The following is a 25239-nucleotide window of genomic DNA, read 5'->3' on the forward strand; positions in this document are numbered from 1 at the left end:
TTCTGTTATTAAAGTAAAAAAAAAAAATATATATATATATATATATATACATACTGTATTGTTCTTTCTAATGTTCTAACAATCGACAGATAGATAGATAGATAGATAGATAGATAGATGTTTCAATGGCTGAAAATGCAGTCTTATTTCACCTTGCAAAATAAATCAGACACTTGTATCACATTATTTAGATAAACATTATAAAGCTGTTAGTTAAATTGCTCAATGCAATATCCTTAATCCAGAAGTTTCTAAAATACGAATGAACAAAAAGATTACAGTCACCTTCTTAATATAGTAGCACTTTTTGTTATTCAGAGAAACTAATATTTAAGAACAAGTTTTCACAGAAAAATCATTGACTTGCTGTTAATTGTAAAGAAAGGTTTCCTGCCACAAACAGAGCTGTTCCCTCAGTGCTGAGAGAGAGAACATCAAGAATTATAGGCCTACTAACGCAACAGAGAAGTACATGTAGGTTGTACACTAAGTCGCGTCCCTCGGGCAGCCAGTTTTTATGGTGTGAAGCTTCTTTCATGTGTCATTTCAAAGAGGCCTCTATTGCTTCAAAGACTTCCTTTGAGAGAATATTTCATTATTTGAACTCCCTGCGCTTAGGTTAACAGAACAATTAGACAACAAAACAGTAGCTTGACGAAGTAAATCAAGCCTGACACAGAGAAAGCTTGAAATCAAACACAACGTTAAGGTAGACAGCTTTACTGGAAATAAAATAAATCCACTGCGATACTGACTGAAGCAACACATCAGAGACAGAAGCAACACATCAGAGCTAACCCAGTCAAGTTGTCAAGTGTGTCAAATAACAGCGTTCTTCAGGTTTTTTCACATATACAATAACACTTCTGAGCTACAAGGGAAGAATTAACCATTGCGTTCAACTGCAAAGATTTGCAGTCGTGGTATTGAAATGGGAGGCGTTCTGTTATCCTGTGATATTGTGCTGCGATGGCGAGCCACGGTGGAGCATTACAATCTTCGGTTAACCACCGAACCTGAATCTTCCACAGCATGTATTCATGTGACAAAACAAGGGAGCCAAGAGGAACGCCCCAGAAACATCTGACACCGTTTCGCATGAATGGCAGGCAGGACTTTTTTGAAAATACTCTCGAAAAAGGAGTGGGTTTAGAAACCTGCAGCAGTGCGAGAGCTGAAAAATAGGTCATGTTGTAAGCGAGCTTCTCACAGAAAACCTGAGCAATCACAGAATTATTCACAAGAAAGAGGATTCCAAGTGCGCTGCGATCACTCTGTGGCTTCACTTGATGTCTGGAACTCATAGCTGCTCTCGGAGGAGGAATGCTGTGAATTTTGGCCTGATGTCCCTTCAGCCCCTGTATAACACTGTGAACTGGTTACTTTAGAAGCCCGGAATTACTTAAGAGGAGGATTTCTCTGGAATACCCTCATCTGATGAGACCGAACTCTGTCGCAACCTCTGCCTGCGGATAGACTCAGCAAATAGCTGAAAGATTGTGTCACACGATGGTCGACGCACCCCTGAATTACACTTTAATATCAAACACATGAGTTAAGACCATCTGATTTCAATGAAAATAAATAGCCTGTCTCTCATATTAGCAAGCTGTGATGACTAAGCCATCTGAATAAATAGAGACGATGGATCCCTATTATAGAGTATGAAAAGTAGGGTCAAGAGCCAAAAATAAACAAAAGATCATCTAATTTTACAGGCAACAAGCTTAACCTTTAATTTAAAGGTTTTCTAACAGATACTATCTATCAAGATACTATCAATTATCTTATATACTGTGCGTCATTCACTTCCCCTCCCCATAAACCATTTCCAACTGAGCCTTGGGTTTGTTTATCTATATGGGGGGACTTGAAATAGGGTGTTATAGAGATTCCAGAAATGTTCTTTGTAATTCAATCTCACAAGACTTGCCAAAGTAGACAAAGTAGGTGTTGGTCTAGAGCTGTGGTTCTCAAATTGTGGTCTCCAGAAACCTTAGTGGTCTGTACAAATCTGTCACGCTCACCAAGGCTGCATTTATTTGATCAAAAATACAGTTAAATGGTAATATTACGAAATATTATTACAGTTTAAAATAGCTGTTTCCTATTTTAATATATTTTTTAAATGATATTTATTTCTGTGGGGGCAAAGCTGAATTTTCTTTACTGTCACTTTTGATTAATTTAATACATCCTTTTTGAATAAAATTATTAATTTAAAAAAAAATCCTTGACCCCACACTTTTGAACAGCAGTGTTGCAAAAAAGCACAAACACTTGGCTGATTAATCAACTCAATTAATTAACTGATTGCATGAAATAATTTGTGGTAAAGATTTTTTTATCTGTCTCATTTCAAAAATGTAATTATGTACACAAGTATTTGGTCTAACTTCTCAGCTGGAGAACAGTGGGCAATCTAGTTAATTTCAACGAAATAAGAACAAAACAGCAGTCTGGAAAAATTAAAGATAATTTGTACACCACTTGAAACTGCGGGTAATTTGTTCTGAGGTAGTTTTGAACCCACCGTTCACTGTTCATTCAGTCTTTCAGTCTGCTCGTTTATTAAATAACATGGCTAATTTGATCAGGCTTTCAGCTGCCATCAAGACTGCAGTATTCTCAGCTCTTTTTTACACATTTTACCACGCTGAAATCCATTCAGGAGTTTTTCTCCAAAAATCAGCACAGAAAATGTTAAAAAGGTCTACAGAATCCATCTGGGAACAATAAAACTGTTAGTCCCTCAATCGTCTGAATGGCGCAACAAGATTCTTGCAGTTTCTGAAGAAAATGTCAGTGGTGCTTTCTCATGCAAATGCAAGGGTTCCAAATTTGATAGTTTCCATGGCATTGCTATGCAGTTGCTAAGATGTTTGGAGTGTTTTTAGAACATTGCTATGCAGTTTCTAGGGTGTTCTGGGCGGTTTCTACAGTAGCAACCATCCAGAAGACCCTACAAACCACTTAACAAGCAATTCCACTACAATAATATTGTATTCTGATCCCAAGATATGACTTCTAGAATGCAAATTGATGATGTTTTTCCCATTTTAATGTCTTGCTTAGAAAAGCAGCAGCACAATCTTAAAACAGTCAAGTAAGGCCAAGTTCTGTTGTGCTTGTGATACAATGAGAAACTTTTTTTCAAAACACAGCATTATCTGACAAAACCCTCTCAGTTTCAACAAGTAACAAGCTAAATTCTTCCACGCACCATTTGCACAAGAGTTCATTCAGTTCACTTCTTTACATTGGTGAATTGGAGACTCAGGCCCTCTTCAAGCTAAATAAATCAATACCAAATGGTTCCACCAAGTATTAAGCACTTAGAGTTTTACTGCAACACAATACCCCAGTGACGTGGACTTTTTATGACACTGAAAGCTCTCCGTTCTCTGGTCTTCGCATAATGCATTTATATTCCCAGACAAGCCCATCTTTGAGTCTCTGCCGCCTTCTAACCCTCACTGTCTCCAAACCATTTCACTAGTGGATTTGTGTATTATTAGATTCGATTAAAGAGTTTCTATTTTTTTATCGTGGGTGCTACTCATCCATTGATCTCTTGATTTTTTCTCCATACTATGATAGTCAATGGATACCAGCAACTGTTTGGTTACCAACATTCTTCAAAATATCTTCTTTCTCTTCTACTGTCCGCACAGCTTTCAAAGTATACTCAACAGCAGATGAGCGCGGTGAACGACACATGCACTGTACAATCTTCTCTCTCAACATTTACTTTGCGCAAGCACTGTTGTACGCACACTGTCCGTGTGGACACAAAAAAATGACAGAGTGTGTGGACGTCCACAAGTTTTATGTTACATTAAACATGTCTTGCTTTCTTTAAGGCATGGATCCGTTTTCATTTTCCTTCCATTTGTCTTTGTAATCTTTAAACAAAACTGAATAATTTGCTCTTATTTTGAAACAATTTTCCTTTTCCGCTGACATCACTTAGACCGTCCAGGCTATTTACATTTACATTTAGTCATTTTGCAGACGCTTTTATCCAAAGCGACTTACAACTGGGCAATACATAAAGCGATTCTTCTTAAAGAGGCAAACAGACACAGGAAGTGCTTGAAATACCAAGTTTTAGGCATTGTTCAAATAAGTACAAGCTAGAAAAGGCAAGGAATAAATAAAGAGAAATAAAAAAAAATTTTTTAAGATGAAGTCAAGTAGCGTTTAAAGAGATGAGTTTTCAGCTGTCGCTTGAAAATTGTCAGGGATTCAGCATTCCGGATATGGGTGGGAAGATCATTCCACCAGCCTATAGGTATTAGGCTATTAGGTAGATAATGCTAACAAACATACATTTAGGAAGTGTTCACCATCCAATCAATTCCCAATGGATAAAATCAAGCCCCAACCTACATTTTTTCTCAATGAATATCTTGTTTCACTAGGAAATATGTCACATTTTTAAAGTAAAATGGGTTACTATGCATCTAAACTTAATGTTCATGTCTAATTTTCACTGCCAGACTCTTCAATTTTTACATTTAGTCCTCCCAATCTTGAGTATCATAGCATAGCATTACCATAGTATGTCACAGACACTTTATAACATTTTTTTCTTAAATGTTATAAAGTCTTCTGTGGTTAATAAATTTCAAGATCATTTGACTCATAACCGAGGGCACAACCCCTTTAAATAATTCATTTAACCAAAGACACCTTGGAAAAACTGTAACCCACATTATTCAGCATTTCTCCACCAATGCATTATACAGACAGCTTGTAGCAAACAGTAGCTGAATCAGCAACTTTCCCAATCACTGCTCACTGCTTAACAATAGGAGCCCAACCACAGGATGCATGAGCGGGCACAAGTTAAGCAGGGGTCATTTTCAAACAATATTTAAATCTTTGATGGTGTTCTCTTTCACTTCACCGTTCACTCTCTTTCTCTCTCTCACTCCACCTCTCAGCACCCCTTTTCTCCAGCCATCTGTAAAGCAAGTCCACTGCAGCAATTTTGCAGAATTCACACCGAAGGTTACATAACACACACCACAGGCAATTAACTTCAAACTGAATCTGATAAAACCGCCCATTGGTTCCATTAAGGCCCATTCATTAATGACAGCAAACCTGACCTTAAGAGCCCATTAGTTAACTTATTAACCCAATACAAGAAAAGGTGAGAACAGACATATGGTGCAAGATATGGATCTTTCGTGTGGAAAAGGTACAGCACTCTAGAGAACAGATCTATAGGTGGCATTTGAGCTATAAACCATCTTCCTAACTGTAGGACTTTGCAGTCCATCATCAGCCGAACAGAACTCTTAAAGAGTCACTTTAAAAGGCCACAGATTTATGTTTATATGTTTATAATGGACTAATATACATTATATTCGGCTGCCGTGATGGCATTTATATAATGCCATTTGCCCCATAATGCCTCAGATCATTTATGTGGCATCATTCTTCAGAGCAACAACATTTGATGGGTGGTTATATGAGGGCAGATAGCTAGATCATAGCTATCCTGCTATCATGGAGTAGAGAATCAGAAACACAACCACAATGCAGAAAAGCTAATATGAAAGCAAATATGTTTTTATATATATACAGTGGGTACGGAAAGTATTCAGACCCCCTTAAATTTTTCACTCTTTGTTATATTGCAGCCATTTGCTAAAATCATTTAAGTTAATTCAATCAGAGCATCTACAGTACCATTCAATAGTTTGGGGCCAGTAAAGCCCTGTTCACACCAAGAACGATAACTATAAACATAACTATAAAGATAACGATATTAGTGTCCACACCACGAACGATATCGTTTGTTTATTTTTAAGCGCATGCTCGTCTGCCGCTTTAAATTCTCGAGCTCGTTACAGCAGGATGGATTCTGATTGGCTGTCAATTTATTATCGTTCATCAGCTAGAGAAAAATCGTTTTGAAAGTGATTCCAACGATATTGTTTCTCTTTGTCTTTATCGTTATAGTTGTGGTGTGGACCCTGCTATTCTTTAATATTGAGAACGATTTTTAGAACTATATCTTTATCGTTATCTTTATAGTTATCGTCCTTGGTGTGAACGGGCCTTAAGACCTAAAATGTTTTTAAAAGAAGTCTCTTATGCTCACTAAAGATGCATTTATTTGATTAAAAAATACAGTACAAACTATAATATTGTGAAATAATTGAACTAAATTCAATTATTCAATTCAACTGAATTGAATAAATGAACTGTTTTCTATTTGAATATATTTTAAAATGTAATTTATTCCTGTAAATACAAAGCTGAATTTTCAGCAGTCATCAGACTTCAGTGTTACATGATCTTTCAGAAATCTGATCTGGTGATCAAGAAACATTTCTTCTTATTATCAATGTTGAAAGCAGTTGTGCTGCTTAGTATTTTTATGGAAAACATGATCATTTATTTCTTTGATGAATAGAAAGTTCAAAAGAACAGCATCAATTTGAATTATAAATCTTTTGTAATGTATGTCTTTACTGTCACTTTTGATCAATTTAATAAAAAATTAAATATATTCTTAATGACACCAAACATTTGAATGGTATGTATCTAGAAAACACTGAATAGATTATTGATAATTAAGGGTGTACCGACATTAAAATATTGACTGATATCAATAAACCAATAATAATTTTCATAACAGATAAATGGCTTATAATACAATTATATACTATTTTGCCTAAATAAATTAAAAAGTAAATAATAATAAAAAAATACATAATAATAAAATCAGTTGATACTGGTCAAATTAGGCATCACAACATGAAAACATAATTCCTTTTGCAGTATGAAAAACAAAAATATTATATTTAACAGCAATATGAAATTTATAGATGTTAATAAATAAAATGTTAATAAAATGTCAGAAGTTATTTCAAAATTGCAACATCATCAGCAGCAAAAGATAAACAAACATACGCACCATACACACTCAATATTATAATTACTGATCAAAGCCAATAGTCTCGCACAATCTTTAGATTTCCTAACATATTCAGAACATGAGCGTGTGCAAATGTCTTCCTAACTCCACACGGAAAGTCCATTTAACATCTGCACTCCACGGCTGATGCAGAGAGCCTGGGACATCAATTAATTGAAATTGGATACATGAGACAATATTGCAGCAATATCGCTGTCCAGGAAGTGGATAATGTAATTCTGTCCTTTTGTCCAAGCAGACAAATCTAAAACGCATATAAATACATGAATACACAGAAACACACACACTCACACAAACACACCAGCTTCCCATGATCTATTTAACGCATTAATTTCTCCTCACTAGTTGAAGTATTACCATCAGCATCCTGTGTCTATGTTATAAGATCTGGCTTCTTTAGAGAACTTGAGACATGTCCCTTTTAGAGCTGCACTGTAAAATCCAATAGTTTACCTTACTTAGATTTAATTAGTTATCTTTACTTAGTTGTTATACTTACTAGGTTTTATTAAGTTCCATCAACTTTCAAGGCAAATAAAACAATTTACTTACTGTTTTGAGTGATACTTACTTAAAATATTCAAGTAGCCACAAAGGAACCAATTACATTGGGAAGTAACTAGTTACATGTAATGGAATTACGTAATTTAATTACAAAATAAAAGTAACTGTAATCGATTTTCCTAAAATTTGTGTTTTTTTTTTAACCATTATAGTGATTAGCGTTCCCTTTGGTTGGGCACTTGGAACTTCGTTTATGTTATTATTATTTTCTTGTTAATGCAGCAATGCATCATGAAGTCAGAATTGTTTGATTTCAAGAGAAGAAAAATAGGTTGCTTTTAAAAAGTAACCTATACTCTTATTAAAGCTTTAGTGCTTTGTTTTGTGTGTGAGTATATTAATGAATATTTTCCAGTTTCATTTTTCATAAATTCCTTGCGATGTTTTTAATTGGGTTTATATAATCCTTAAATAGTGTGTGGTCATATGGTAAAGTCACACACAGACTTAAGCATTCAGCACGTGAACCACAACAATGGTAACAATTAGTGTGGGCCTTCAATCACAGCTGTCTCCATGCCAGTCCCACTCACAGAGAAAAATGACTGTATACTGTCTCCACGGCAACACACGGAGTATTCTCCCGGGAAAAGGTCTGAAGAGAGATGGAGGGCACCAAGATGTTGACATGTGCACATTTACACAAGGCAACATGACAAGACAATCATCTGACCTCTTTTGTTCCTGGCTACCTCTTATGTGGCACCAATTTTTTGCCTTTTTTCCTCCGGCTATATAAAATGTCAAAACTGCAGTGCTCATTTGCAATTATGTCAGTTGCTGGTTAAGAGCATCTGGGTAAAGACAAAGAATATGAACAACACTGGCCGTCCACACAAATCTGGATCTTTTTATGCTGGCTATAATGCAACAAAATCGAGAATTTTATTATTCAGGTAAACTTTAATAACCAGGTATATGGCGCTTCCTCTAATAAATGATTTTGTAGCATGAGAACAGTAAAACAAGGTTGTAAATACTAGAGGTCGACCGATAGTGGATTTTGCCGATACCGATAGCTAGGTTGGACCACACTGGCCGATACCGATTAATTAACCGATAGTTTTTAAAATGGATACTGAACAAAAACTATGCCGATTAATCGGCAAAACCGATACATCGGTCGACCTCTAGTAAATACTGAATTACTCACACACGACAATACAATTCAACACATTCAACACATTCCTATTTGTTAACAGTGTTATTCAGAGCAGTGTTTTTTAGCATTATTGAGATGCTATTATAGTTTTTATTACTTTGAACCAGTTTTTATTTTAAGATTTTCCGTTTTCATTTGAATTTCAGTTGTAGTTATAATAATTTTGTTGTTTTTATCATTTGTAATTTTTTTAAATATATGTGACTATATAGGTTTTACTTTTTTATTTTTAGTTTCAAATGGAAATTAGCTGAAATAATTGTTTAATGGTTTTATTGTTAGGATTTTTTTTTTTTAGTTAACTATAATAACTATAATTCAGAGATGCCAAATAACCATGCCACGAAAAACAAAAGAGAAAATGCGATGAGAAAAGATACATGATATACATATACATATAGATATACATAAACATGAGCAAATAAATTTAAAGTTAAATAAAAAATTAAAACATAATTGTGCATAGATATTATATATATATATATGTGTGTGTGTGTGTGTGTGTATATGTGTGTGAAGTGTCTTTTTTTTTTTGATAAATTAATATATGTATAGCTATATGTGCGCACAGCTTTCCCTGTCAAACTAATAAAAAATCTAAATATCAGGTCGGGTCGGGAAATGTTGAGACTGTCGAGTTCCGATGCCCCTCCGTGCAGGCGCGGCACAGCAGTGTAGCACACATTGATCGGCACATGCGCATCAGGCAGAAGCAAAATATCATCTAATTATTGTCATCAATAAAATCCCAGAAAATATTGAGATATATTTTTGTCAATGTCGCACACCCCTAATATATTTAACATTTTGATTAGAAAAAAAAAATTCTAATGCCCTTTTTTCCACTTAAGCCCCTGCCCCTCAAAATCTCTCTGCACTGTGTGTGTGTGTGTGTGTATATGTTGTATTACTTTTAAAATATTCAAATAATACATATCAAATCAAATGATGCAGATGCAAAAATGATCTGGTTGCCCTTATAACATGCCCTTATCCTTAAATCATGAGAAAAATTAGCCAAGGTAAAAGAAGATATGACCCAAACTAAATTAACTGCAAATTCATTGAGCTCGTAGCACGCGTTCCTAAATTGCACGCACAAATGCAGTGGCGCGCACTGTATATAATTTTATACTAAAGCGCAAATGAAACTACAAGCATGCAATGTCGTTTTTAAATGTCGTTTGTTTTTTTTGTTTTTTTATTTAAGTCACGAAGTTACCAAAAAGGCGATTAAAGCTGCCTTAAACGGAGCATGCATGTAGGTATTTGTTATATATGAGTCACATTTAAGAACATGTCTCTGAAATGCAGTGGTTTTCAAAACTGTCCTGGAGCAGCCCAGCACTGTCTCCCTCATCTAACACACCCGATTCAACTCGTCAGCTCATTAGTAGAGACTTTAAGACCTGAAGTAGGTCAGAAAAGGTAAAGAGTTGTGAGAAAATATGATGCGTTTCACATCCGTGCTATGTCTGTTAATCAAAGAACAACAGAAAAAAAGAGGAAATCAAAAACTTTTGTAACTTTAAGGAGTTACTTTTGTATCTATATTTCATTTAGAATTTAATGTTTGATAACTTTATTCAATTTCTGTATATTCAATTTCTGCCATTCTCTTCAACAAAAACTCAGCCTGGACATTCTTCTAAATATCCTCATTTAGTTTCCTCCGGAAATGGAAATCAGTACATTTAGATTTTTGGGGTAAACTATTCAGTTTTCTGTTATTGTAACTGTCTTCTTCAAGGCCATCTATAGCTTCCAGTTGATATCAAACCATGCCTGCATTTGACTTTCTTCTTTCTGAAGATCTTTCAGACTGCAGTAAGTCAATAGTGTCAATAGAGCCAGTAGGTGTCTAAATAGTGATGGTAGGGCTGCACAATTATGACAAAAATCATAATTGTCGATTATTCCCTTGAAATTGTAATTGCGATTATTAATTATGATTATCACAATTTACATTGAATGATGTTTATACCATTGTTTTATGCAACTGCATGCCGTATTTTTATATGAAAATAAACAAGCTGAAAACACTCTAAAACGCATCTTAAGCGTGCAGAATAACATAAGTGGACTTTGAACGATTAATTGCCGCTTTGAACGATTACGTAATTGTGGCATCCATAATTGTAATAGCAATTAGAAATTCGATTAATTGTGCAGCCCTAAGTGATGGTAAAGAGTCCGAAAGAAGGTCAGTCTGCCATTAACAAACCTTTTTTTTTTTTGACAAAGGAAACCAAAACCAAAGCTTTAAAGGAGTTTAAACACATCATCACTTAGCAGTTACCATAACAAGAAAAACCTTTGAAGCAAGCTAGGCTAGTTTATTAATAGGCAAACTCAAATGACACAACTGACAACTACGCTTATTTATCCAGTCCTATCTAGTCAGCTTATAAACTAACACAATTTACAGATTTGGCATCTGAGTTCCATTATAGCTACCTTCAGGCTGTGTAGAGCTTATCAATGATCACTTGGAACCATATCTTTCCAGAGAACAGAGTGATATAAAGGAGATCCTGAGCCCCAGCCATTGCTGAGGTTTTAAAACAATGCCTGGCGCCAAGGACCCCTGCCAAAAACACAAACCACCTGCTCTCCCCTTAACCCAGATCACAGAGGAGGAAACTCAAGGAGAAGGAGGAGAAACCAAATTCAAGACCTAAAAACAAAGCTCAGATCACATGACCAACGCATATTACCACAATCAGTGATTTAAAGGAGTACTGAAGAAATTAAATGGAAAAAAAACAAACTTGTGAGTTTCTTGTCATGAGGCGTGAGCTTTATCAATGCAATTATGAAAAGAAGGCCTGAATATGGCAATGCCAGACTCAGACTCAGACTCAGACAGCACACCCACAGTCTGTTCCCAACCATCTGATGCATACTGAATACAAAAATGGCAAGAACTATCTGAAAATTTGCAGTTTCATTTTGGATTGCTTTATGCAACTTTTTGGAGTTGGAGTGTTTGCAAGGTTAACACAATATGCAAATGAAAGATACTGATGTGTTAGCACTAGCAAACAAACTAAATTTCCACAACCAGAATTGCATAATTGCATACTCTGTTTTCTAAGTTGCATTTTTAAAATTGGTACTTTTGATGGCAAAGTCTACAAAAATGTCCTTTATTTTCATCAGTGTTCTTCAGCCTGGTTGTGAAAAGACATTGCTGTTGCAGTTATTTGAACTGCCTTTTGAATGTTTTTCCCTCCGCAACAGATCTATTATTGTAGTATCTATCAACTATTTTAGAAAAACCCTAAAAAGCACAAAAGCAAAAGCAAACAATTGCTTTTCACGTACAGTATAAGTAAAAACATACACTAGACTTTATGTCAATAGTCCAAACTCTTAATACACAAAACTACAGTGTATCTCCATGTACAATGTTTGCCATTCATATTTAAAATCGCACCCTGTGTCCAAAATATGCCTACTTTCATACTATACAGTAGTCAAAAAAATAAAAATATATAAGCCACGTACAGTGGGTACGGAAAGTATTCAGACCCCCTTAAATTTTTAATTCATATTATTCATAAAACATGTGGCCACAGGAGAAGATTTGTGAATGACAGTAAAGTGATGCAACTGATGGCATAGGTCACATGAAAATGACAACATCCGTCTGAATGTCTGTGACGAGAGGGGCGGGGCCGAGAGCCGTGGGAACGGAGCGAAGCCGGTGGAGTAATTGCTAATGCGCGACACCTGCGCCACTCACCGGTCTCGAGTCTCACGGAGGAGCTCCGGAAGGATAAAAAGGAGGAGGGACGACAGTGAAAGACGAGAGAGGACCAGGCCTGGAGTTTATTTTGTGTTTTTGTTTTGTTTGTGCGCGGCAGTCGTCCGCGAGGGGCTGTCGCGCTATTTTGTGTTTGTTTATTTTATTAAAGTTTATTTAAATGTCCGCCGGTTCCCGCCTCCTTCTTCCCGTGACTACGAACTTTGCTACAATGTCATTTATACTACACATACTATAATACTTTTTAATGGTCGCTAAGCATGTTTCAAACCAAATGTAGTACCTATTGTACAGTATTCGATTATGGATGCAGTGACTAAGACATATGCAAAATAAAGCCACTACTAATAACATCGTGTGTTGGGGTGTAACATGAGGCACTTGGACTGTCCTGCCCCGCTTCTGAAAGAGGCAATGGGAAGCTGGCAGACCCTCAATGCCAAACCCTGACCCATTACATAACACACTCCCTGTACAGAGACTCTGATTATGACAAGACTGAAAAGGAGAGAGGACAAGCAGGAAACAGTCCTCATCCACCCTCCCCATCCCTCGCTCCTCTGCGTGAGGGGAAAGACTAAAAAGTCTAATTCTACAGCTCCAGCTATTTCTCCACTTGGAGCCTCTCTGTTTAAATGCAAATAAAGCTGTGTGGCAGCTGAACAGTTTGGACGGAGGTGAGGTGCACAGCCCCCTGGCCCTTCTGGGGCCCTTAACCCAGCGCTCATCCGCTGGGTCTTAAAAGTATTTATTAATAAGCAACCAGTTGATCATAAATCAAGGGTATCAGACAATTTCTAAAAAAAATAAATACATCTGTGAGTAGTTGATCCATAATGTGTCCATCTCCATTTTTAATCCATATCAAGATGTTGGGATATAATTTGCAAAATGTATACATTAGGTCCACATAATTGTTGCCATTTCCCTTTTCAACATATTTATCACCTTTTTTGTCTTCGCTAGGTCATTTTAATTGGTCCTGCAGTGTGACAAATGAATTTTTAAGTACAAATATACCAAAGTCCCTCAATTCAAAGGTGATAGAAGCTGTGATGAATAATAATTATAAAAGACAAATGGTTTTAGTTAGAGTACAGCATGACACATTGCAGGACATGTCAACTTTGCTAAAGTATTTTATGTCAACTACCCTTATACAATAAGAAAACAATTAAACTGCAAAAGAACATATTTTTGAAAGGTAACCTAAAAAAAATTCTGGTTGGTAACATTTATTGATTTATTTTATTATACTATTATTATTTTTATTTTTGTATAGTATTTATTATTATTAAATATAAAAAATCATTTTAATCATTTGAAAATAGATAGGAAATATGATCATATTAAATAATATAATTAATATGACTCAGACTATAATATGAAATTAAATTAGGTTACAAAAATGAATATATATATATATATATATATATATGGGACTGAATATGGGACTGAATATGGGTTAGTGTTGTTTTTGTCCAGTGGACGTCCTTGCACAAGGCTTTGATTGAATATTAGTTGCTATGGCAATAGTGACTGTCTGCTTGCATTGAGAGTGAATGGGAAGGGCATTCTATGAATCACAGAATCACATAACTGTACGGCACTAAGCAGCCCTGCACAAACTATTGAGTGGTGTGTTCGTCTGTGAGTGTGTTTGTGTGTGGTAGGACCATGAATCACTGCCGGCCACTCAGCCTGGACCACATTAACCTGTCATTTACATTCCTGCTGCGTGATGTATGGTCAAATGTGGTCTACAACTAATCTCTAGAGCAGGTATACCAATTTACAAGCCACATATGATGAAAAGAAGTTAAAACAAAAGGGAAAGAAAAAAGACACTCAGGCACAGATGTTTCCCAGTTGTGTTACAATAACAAGACTAGGTCTACTAGTTTATGTAAAGCTTTTCTTGTATTTCCGAAGCATTTAACAATCCCCTTTAAAGCATTGTCGCCACAGTCATACACATTTAGACCAACTATCGATCAATCTTTGACTACTGTATCATATCTCACATTGTTTTAGCGTCCTGCCATAACCAATTATACATGGCTTCAATAAGAGCAAACGGTCAGTGACATGCATTTTTAACTTCAGAAAGAATCTAACACCTGAGAAAATAAAACATGAGAAAGTTGGCGGATGAATCTTTCATTTTGTTTCCTTAGTAAAGAGGGTAACAAGCGAGTAACTTAAGTGAAGATAAAATTGTTTGTTTTTTTGAGTGCATACCTCATTTGCTTTCCAACTGAAATGTTTTGAATGTCTAGAACAGTGGTTCTCAACCTTTTTTTCCACCGGGCCGCACTATGGTCCAAGTGCAAGTCTCGCGGGCCGCACGCATATCATTTACATATTACGTCAGCAATACAAACCAACCTGATTTATAATATTATAGCCTAAATATTATGATATTTAATCGATTACATTCATTGAAATAAATAAATAATTCTACTCCCAATAAATAACACCCAATTTTGTGAAATTCGGCTCGAAGGAGTAACAGCGCAATCATAGGCGGAGTTTCACTTTTATGCGTGGGGGGCACCCACTGGCAGACGAGCCACGAGCACTTTTTTATATGTTCTACATTTCATGTATTTAAAATTGTGTTCAGCATGGTGGGCCGCATTTGAATTCGTGACGGGCCGCGGGTTGAGAACCACTGGTCTAGAACAAAAAGAAGTCTGAGAAAACCTCAGACAAAGAACTAAACATTAAACAAAAAACTGGTAGAACTTGTTGTAAAGAATTTTCCGCATACACAAGAAACTAGCTATATCACATTTCAGAATATAATTTTCTTACATAATTAAATTCCATAATATAGTTTTGTGTCTTGCTAGACTATCCAACAAGGTTAAAAAAAAGTGTCTTTACCGGTTAATAAACTTGAGGGTAAAAAAATTAATAATAATAATAACTGGCTCCAGCATGACTAAAAATTGTGCTGCGTTAAAACATGAAAAATCTGCAATATACTACTGTATATTTACAATTATTATAAAATGTTCAAACACTTATTACTAATGTTATATTTCTGGTTTATAAATCACCCAAAGTAAATCTTCTAAGAGATTTTAAAGGAGCAAAATAGTCAAAAATGGAAACTCACCCCCATGTCATTCCAAATCAGTATGATTTTCTTTTCTATGTATTTTATAGAAACGTAAGCATTTAGCAAAATTTCCAAGCTGCTCTTTTTCCTTACAACAAAATAGACAGTAACCAGGGACTGTTAACTTCCAAAAGGAGCTTGTGCATATTGGTTCTTTGTGGTCACCAGACACATGAGAACCAATAGCATTTAAATTCACAGATGTTGAATCTGGCGTGAAGCATCTCAAGACACCAATGTCTGCAAACACAAATGTGATTTTAGGATGAAAGATTTTCACCAAACACAGAAATCTCTTATATGGCTTCGGAAGACTTGAATTACAGTGTGTGACTCCTATTGACTATTTTCCTGATGTTTTTTCACTGCTTTTTGTCCATTTTGGGGCTTAGAATTACAAATCACCATCCACTTTCCAAGAACAGCCTAGAATCTCAGACATTCTGTCCTATTATCTCTTTGTGTGTTTCACTGATGTAAATAGAATATTTAGTGTATTTGCATTTGACCCTCTTCTGTACTCATCTTGACAGCTTGAAAGGCTCCTGCGAATTTCAAAACATTAATTATGCAATTTGCATGTGCATGTGTCAGAGGAGCAATGCTTCTGTTTAATTAAGCAAGGTTCCACGTGGAAAGCATGCATGAGCAGGGAGTGGGCGGTTTTATGCTAATTTACTCTCAGCTGCTCGTATAAGGATTGTTTATCATCTTAACAGGGTATTTCACCAGCATGCATATTATGCTAGTTTTTTGCGCAGTGATTGGTTTGCGATGGATGGGTCTCTTTAGGGCCGTATCAGAAAGCTCGTAATGAAATGCATTTTTAAATCACTTCTGTCACACTGTGAGTTATTGCTACCTGCCTGGATTCATACGCTAGAGACGGAAGTTATCAGGATGATTTGGTGATTACTGCTCTGTTATTCACATGGTGATTTGACTGTATGCACTGATGAAGACTATAATTGAACTGAATATCATTACCAATATGACATCATGAAAAAAAACTAAAGTGAGTCATTAGTATTTGTGGCCCCTGGGGTTATATACGTTTCCCTTAAAAGGTTGCAAAAAAGGAAAATTCTGTTATAATTTACTCACTCTCATGTGATAAATTTCAGTATTCACTAATCTGGTTTAATAAAATTCAATAATCAAAATTGGAAAATTATACAATTTAAAATAACTATTTTGAATATTTTTTTAAATGCAATTTATTCCTGTGATGGCAAAGCTGCATTTTCAACATCCATTACTAATATGCAATCATTCTAATATGCTGATTTGGTGCTTAATTATTACTAGAATGATTTCTGAAGGATCATGTGAGACTGAAGACTGGAGTAATGTAGTAATCTTTCAAAAGATTCACCAACAACGCTTAAACTACTCATCTCTCAACTCCGCCTCTTTCTTCTTTACTCATTCTCTTTTTGTACTTGATTTTGCTTTACTCTTCATCTCTTCAATCTTCATTCTTACATAATTCATTGTGACTTCAATTAGCTGTTTCCAACCTCCTTTTCGTACATTATGTAGGTGAAATGTTCTGTGATGATTACATATGCGGCCCTTCATCGGCTCACGTCTCTGAATCTCCACTTAACATCTTTTACTTCACTACCATTCTCTAGGGTTTACATCAATGGAGAGGTGCCAGACAGTAGAGCAGTTTGTGTTAATGGCTCCAGAGCTGTTGACAAATTGCACAATCTAAATATGTCACTTTTGTTTCACATTTAGTTTTATGAAAATTAGTGATTTTAAAGTTGATATATGGAAATTTATATCTGAGAGTCATTTGCACCAAACACTTTAGTGATTGTTACAAACAAATGCATCAATATAACATGAGCTAGATGATTTTGACCACATCAAGATTATATTGCTGTTGTTTGTAACCATTCCATCTGCTATGGTAAATTGCTGAGGTGAAAGGAAATCAAAGGGTCACCACTAGCTAACATGGGTCTGTGTCATGGAAGTCCATCTGGCATTAGCAAACCACTCTGTGTCATTCGTAGCTTGCTGCTCAAAAGGCTAATGATTGAAGATAAAGCTCATTACTATTCCAGACTACATCTCCCTTGTGTAACCACCAGATCTGGATTTGACAAAGACTGACTATGGTCTGTGACCTTCTGAATTTAAAGATCACCAAACTACATGTGTTACCAACACCAAATACAGTACCAAACCAATACATTGAACAAAATGAAATACTTCATAATAATATGTAAACATAATCTATAAAATGGAGCATCATGGAAAATAATATTAATAATAATAATAATAATAATACCTTTAATAATAATATCATTATCATTATTATTATTATCATCATCATTACTATTAAATTAAAATATATTACTACAACTAATCTTAGCAAGTCCAGCTGGATTTATACATATTCTGACATTTTCTAAATTCTTTGGTACCATTTCATTACAGATGGGGGAAGGCCTGGTCCACATTTTAATGTTAATAGCATTTGTTGAAGAGAGTGGCAGTGTTACAGATCACAACAGTTATGTAAATCCAAAGTATAGGACGGGCCCCTCTATGCTTGAGAGCCATGTGGTCTTCTCAAAACACTGAGGGGCAAGACTCTCTTTTAACAAAAGCTACTCAAGCGAGAATCACATCAGAGACGTTTAATGTGAAGGGTTCCTCGAGTAGAGGAACAGACTTTGTAAATCCCACCGCAGATTCAGTGTGCATCACATTACACTTAATCCCTGAAATTCAGGACAGCCAGTTTTAAATGTTGAATATTAATAAGTGCATTTATAGCATTAATAAATGCTAACTGGGAGAAATTACCAAACCCTGCTCTGCTGCATAAGCAAACTCATTTTAAATGGATGCAACTAGTTAAGTGTTTGTACTATTAACAGTTAATAATTAATGACTATTCTCAGTTATTATTCACCCTTTCTATTGGGTTTACAAATAATCCAGCCTTTCATTTCAATGACCAGAGTCCTTTGAACCTTCACCATCATTATTGAGAGTAGCCAATCAATTAACTGCTTCTGCAACGCCCTTTCAGACTAAACCTAGTTAGTTTCTAAACCTTGACAGACAAGCTCAGTCTGACAAACAACAAATATACACTACAGACACTAAAGCTGTTAAAATGCTTTGTGAATGGACACATTTAGTCAAACACCAACTGTCATTCAAGTCTATTGAGGGGGAAAGTATCCTGTAAACGGGGGGAACAATATATAACATCTGTGCATCTTGTTCACAACAACAGATCACCATCTAGACATACTCACTTGATCACTAGAATACTTGCCTGCTTTACATACACAGATCTTTGTTTTCCCCTCAATGCAAGATCTGCCAAAAAGGTCTAGTACACTGTAAACAAAGGAGAAGAATTAACCAAGCTCGCTGGTCTCCTTGAAGTTCCACCCATCTGTGCAGAGAGCGTGACACTACAACACATCATTCTACCCAGCAACAAAAACCCTCACCCAAGCTTCTTGTTTCCACCAAAACACAATGTGTGCACAAACACTTAATGTGCAGACCATTAATAGCAGGAATTTATGTGCAACGGCGCACGAGTCATTGCAATAAAACACATTTGAATATATCAAACCATTCCTGTGCTGCACAACACCCAGTGTCAACAGAATCAAAGTTACTAATGTTGTTATTGTTGGACACATTTTTGACATGAGGAAGGGACAGATGGCTACAAAACAGCAAGGACATCCCGCCCAACTATTGCACAATGCAACTTCAGACAAACAAACACAAAGTCAAACATTGGGGTAAAAAAGGCAGCAAGAAGCCAGAATGAGACGCAATCAGGTCTTGATGCACAAATGCCAAACCATTACATGGACTTTATTGCTGTCCTGTTTATGAGATACTAGTATCTATGCCAATTGCTACTAGTAACATTTCATATCTCACTAATCATCTCATTAAGTGTGTAATGACTAGTCAGAATGGCTACTTTATAGTAAAATCAAAACTGTTACTAGTAATAAATGAAATTCACATTAGTGTCTAACAAGTGCTAGTATGTAATGTAAAGTCAATACTACTAACTACTGGGATAGTAATAATTAAGAAATACCCAATACACTAATACTAAATAGTAAAATATAAAATAGTTACTAGCACGACTGACAACAACTGGAAAAACATACAGTATTAGATGGAAGTGAATAGTTGATGTCAGAGCCAAAGATGCAAAAATATGTTACCAGTAATGGACTAGTAACATGTCACTGTTGGGATAGTGACGGCTAGTAGCTAAAGAATACTACTAGTAATGAAAAAGTACTAATTAACCTAACAGAGTGTGGCTACTAGCATCTAATGAATACCCTAAGTAGCCTACTGGTTTAATATATACTCACTAGTTAAATGAATGAGTGCCAGGAGCATAAAAATAGCTGCAAATTTTAAAGAATAAACGTTATTACGGCTTAAACAAGTCATCTTTGTTTATTTAGAGAAGCAGGTTATGAATCGGATCAAACATCCAAGTATCTCGCTGCAGGCCAAGTGAAATGATGTTCATCTAAACTCCTCGGATCGATTCGTAACAGGCAAGCATGCATACCTTTCACTTGCGTTTCATACTCCGCTATGATCTCCTTGTCCTTCTTAATCTTCGTCTGAGATGACATTTTTCTTGAGGTATAAATGTAGAATCCAGTGATATGTTGAGCCTTGCGCGCAAGCTCCCGATTCTCACAGTTTGCAGCTTTTTCCCCCCTTCTTCCTCGCCAGTACCTATCAGAAGTGTCCTTCAGTTTACATCTGCTGGTAATCCTGATACTATCCCCTTTAGAAAGAAGCACAAGGGCATCTGTAAGCACCCCGGGCACACCTGCGCTTTCTCAGATCCGATCCCTCGCGTTCAGAAGAGCTGCTGGGCTCGGGGAGAAGCTGCTCCTTCTTGTTCAAGATCTGCCATCTGAAGTGACTGAAGAAAATACAATTCCTGCCTACAAGAGGTTTCGGTGTGAGTGATGCGGCGTTGCGTCTGTGCCCATGCCGTTTATGTGGTCCTCAGGTCCGCATGCTCTGGAAGGAAGAGTTGAGATGGCATAATCTGAGCTCGATTGGGCTCCGTTGCATTACAATCTCAGCGGCAAAGCAAAGAACAGAATAGCGCACGAGCGTCGTATGAGACTCCTCCTATTGTCGAATTCAGTCCCCCAACCAATCCAATCAGTTCCATATGCACCCCTCCCAGGGCACACACACAAACACACACTCCCTCACACAGGGCGTTTCGTTTACACTTCCATTCTCTAAAGCCAATGTGTTTAGTTTAAGGTATCATTTTCCTTAGAGGTATCAATGTGTTTGTTTTGTGTCCCATTTCTCATAGCTATTAACTAAAATAGGAAGTTATACACAATAGATTACATAAGGCAGTGAGGACCCAGACCAACACTTGATACTATTACCTTTTAGTATAGGCAATAATTGCATCACTGCCACAAATGTCATTATTGCTAAATAAACCATGGCAGGGTGATCAAAGTGATCTTGTATAACCCTGAAGGAGGTTTACTTTGCAGTAATGACCAGCAGACTGTACACCCTACTACACAGCAAATAAATAAAAATGAAGAGTTCCAATGCAAAAGCCTCTAAAAGCCATCTTGGTCAAAAATGAGATAACAATACTGAGTGAATGCTCTCCACACATAGTATATGTTCATCAAGTACTTTCACTTCAAATGCGCTAAATCCCAGCCTCAACCCATTCAGAAGTACCAGTACTTACACAGAAACCTATACATAGTAGCCAGAAAGAAATGCTAATTTTAAAGAAAAACGTCAGACGTACTTAGAGACTTTTGCATCTGAACTCTTCAAATATGGACATGAAATAGGCCTACTGATTTGAGTTTTAAGAATGAGGAACACTGTTGGTGTTTATTTTGAAAAAATACCTGCTAACTGTGTTTTATAAAGTTAGTGGGGGGATAAATTGCATTGGCAGTATTAATATGACTTTTAATTCATAACTTGTTGAGGGCACATAGAGACCTAATGTGACCACAGCCATACAGGAAACAGGCACTGGACGATGCCATTCATAAATGTCATTCTGTCCTTTGAATTCTTCAACTGATTAATCAAAATGCATCATATAAAAAATACACAAATAAGGGCTTTATGCAACATGAGGGTGAAATGCATGCAATAGATAAAAACCTTGAAATAGCTAGAAAGTGAGTGAAAGAAAAGGATACTATAGTCAGTCTCTAGGTCACTACATATTGCATTTCTCAGTTTATTCAGGGAGATGGTTAAAAGGTTGGTAGTTAGCTGGAAAACTGGGAATGGAGGCTCATTAATTGCTAACCCATGTAGCATTCTGTTCATTCCAAACCTGCAGTTCATAAGGACATTGTGAGGTCTAAAACGAAGCATGGATATCTGATGGTTGCATGTGATCTTGTTATAAATAAGAAATAAGAAACAGCACAGATGTTCAATTCAGACTCAAGTTTTGTTTTGTTTTTGTTTTTTTATTCTGTGGGTGATTCATAATTAGTTTGATTTGCATAATATGGCAGGATGTGTTAAAATGTGTTTGGAAGTATCTGATTTGTTTTGCATCTAAAACCTTGAGTGCTCAAAAATGAATTCAGGGTGTCCAAAAAATGAACATGTGACACAAGCTCTGTTCATTCAGGTGTCAAGGATGTTCAAAGATTTGATGTTCTGAGAACTAAGACAGTGGCCTGACACTTCCTGTCAGCGAGGTGTTTAAACCTGCAGTCGCAGAGACCCACATCATAGCTCTGTCATCATGTCATTTTATCTGCAATCTTGCAGTGAAGGAGAAAAGCTCTTAGTGAGATGGATCATGGTCTGAGTGACACTGCAAAACACTATAAGATGTGAGATTAGAATTCAATGACAAAATCAATAGCTATACATTCACATCGCATTCTCACTAAAATACATGGTGCGAAAATACATAGGGCATATATCTCACCTCATTTCATATTTCTTTCAGAAATAGCTGCATTACTCAGTGTTATATTTATGAACGTGGGTCGTGCATGTCACCACCATAGCATTAAAGGGGTCATATGATGCTTTTTAAAAGATCATTATTTTGTGTATTTGGTGTAACAGAATATGTTGACATGCTTTAATGTTCAAAAAACACATTATTTTTCAAATACTGTACATTATTGTAGGTCCTATATGCCCCGCCTCTCTCAAACGCTTCGTTTTCTACAAAGTCCCTCCTAGAGAAAGGAAAACTTGAAATCGCATCATATGACCCCTTTAATATTGTCACTGATCTATTCCACACAAGCAAACAAAGTGTAGTGTTTCTGTAGCCAACCAACATGAGCTTCTTGAGCAGTGTTTAAAAAACAAGACACTTGACCTTTTCAAAGTGCACTTTCACAAGCTTACATCAGGAATTTATAATGGGATATGCAAAAAGAGGAGAGGATTACATTTCTGATGTGAAAACATAATTTTTATGATATCAATATCCAGCCTTCATGTGGACTTATTAATTTTTGAATGATTCATAATCAATGCCACGATACATTTGGTCACATTTTTGTTTTTTGAAGTATGAAGGAAGGCAAATAATGGCTATCTATTTAAATAGATAGATAGATAGAATGAACAATATATTGATAGATAACTAGAATGACAGACGAAATTGACAAATTAAACGAACGAACGATAGATAGAATGAATGATATAACAAATGATAGATAGAATAGACAGAAAGACAATAGACAGACAGACAGACAGACAGATACATCAAACAATAGCTAGATAACTAGAATGATAGACAGAACAAACATCAGATATATAGCTAAAACAACAAACAGACAGGTAGACTGAACGAGAGATACAGAATGAACAAATGTTAGAATGATAGATAGAACGAACGATAGAACGAACGAACGATAGATAGATAGATAGATAGATAGATAGAACACAGACAGACAAACAGGTTGGTGCCAATTCAATTCAGATTCATGCTCAAAGGGAAACAATCCTTAATTTCTGAATTGCATTCATTTATCAAAGTGAAGGAGGCTGGGGAACATTTTATAGAACATCATCAGCTATATTGGGGTAATGAAGATCCCTACAGAAGCACAAGAATGTATTGTACCCTTTTGTTCATGGCAAAAAAATTTAGCAAGCAATTTACTAAGCTCTGCGCCCCTCCTCTCAGTTCTTCAGTTCTAGGCATCTCAGGGGGTAGCAGCCTGGGAAACTATGACTTCAGTGTTTTTGAAGGACAAAGCAGCATTGTGAGGTTCTTCTCAGTATTTCAGCTTGAGGAATTACGGAGAGAGAAAGAGAGCTTCCTCCGGGAGGCTCAAAACACCAGAATGAGTCACTGCTGAGAATATATGTGCCATAGAGGACTCTGTCTGGACCGCTGCCAGGGTATAGGCCACTGAAGATGAATGACATTTGGACACGTTGAGAAGCTGGAAAAATGTTTGCATGTACAGATTTATGTTTTCTTTCGATTACATGACCAATATCTGATGCTACATTTACACATATACTATATTTAAATCAAAGGATTAAGATGAAATCTTACCTTCAGCATAATCACAGCAACACACATACTCAGTGAAAACAAGACAAAATCCTGCATCAATGTTGCTTTATATAATCACTACAGCAAAAGTATAATGCCAAGAGCAGGTTAAAAATCCTAAATATTTCCTGCATATACTTCCCATTTTTTATCATCCACATCTGGCACTCAGCTGCACTGTGCTATTCCCTGTCATTGTGCAGTGAATCCAGGTTAGATTATTCCTGTCATATTAGCAACAGAGAAACATAGAATGAATGATATAACAAATGATAGATAGAATAGACAGAAAGACAATAGACAGACAGACAGACAGACAGATACATCAAACAATAGCTAGATAACTAGAATGATAGACAGAACAAACATCAGATATATAGCTAAAACAACAAACAGACAGGTAGACTGAACGAGAGATACAGAATGAACAAATGTTAGAATGATAGATAGAACGAACGATAGAACGAACGAACGATAGATAGATAGATAGATAGATAGATAGAACACAGACAGACAAACAGGTTGGTGCCAATTCAATTCAGATTCATGCTCAAAGGGAAACAATCCTTAATTTCTGAATTGCATTCATTTATCAAAGTGAAGGAGGCTGGGGAACATTTTATAGAACATCATCAGCTATATTGGGGTAATGAAGATCCCTACAGAAGCACAAGAATGTATTGTACCCTTTTGTTCATGGCAAAAAAATTTAGCAAGCAATTTACTAAGCTCTGCGCCCCTCCTCTCAGTTCTTCAGTTCTAGGCATCTCAGGGGGTAGCAGCCTGGGAAACTATGACTTCAGTGTTTTTGAAGGACAAAGCAGCATTGTGAGGTTCTTCTCAGTATTTCAGCTTGAGGAATTACGGAGAGAGAAAGAGAGCTTCCTCCGGGAGGCTCAAAACACCAGAATGAGTCACTGCTGAGAATATATGTGCCATAGAGGACTCTGTCTGGACCGCTGCCAGGGTATAGGCCACTGAAGATGAATGACATTTGGACACGTTGAGAAGCTGGAAAAATGTTTGCATGTACAGATTTATGTTTTCTTTCGATTACATGACC

At 36.3% G+C, this 25239-nt stretch overlaps 1 protein-coding gene across 1 annotated transcript in view; it reads right to left on the reverse strand.

Moving 5' to 3' along the window:
- The window catches only part of srgap3 (SLIT-ROBO Rho GTPase activating protein 3), an 85456-nt gene extending 64748 nt beyond the window's left edge, over window positions 1–20708 (reverse strand). Inside the window, exon 1 of the mRNA XM_016565568.1 lies at window positions 20175–20708. Coding sequence (XP_016421054.1) covers window positions 20175–20241 — 67 coding nt within the window. The 5' untranslated portion in view covers window positions 20242–20708. The remainder of the gene's footprint in view (window positions 1–20174) is intronic.
- Window positions 20709–25239: the final 4531 nt, after the last annotated feature.

This window comes from Sinocyclocheilus rhinocerous, unplaced genomic scaffold (assembly GCF_001515625.1).
Source record: "Sinocyclocheilus rhinocerous isolate Xijiao unplaced genomic scaffold, SAMN03320098_v1.1 scaffold963, whole genome shotgun sequence".
Classification (NCBI taxonomy): Eukaryota; Metazoa; Chordata; class Actinopteri; order Cypriniformes; family Cyprinidae; genus Sinocyclocheilus; species Sinocyclocheilus rhinocerous.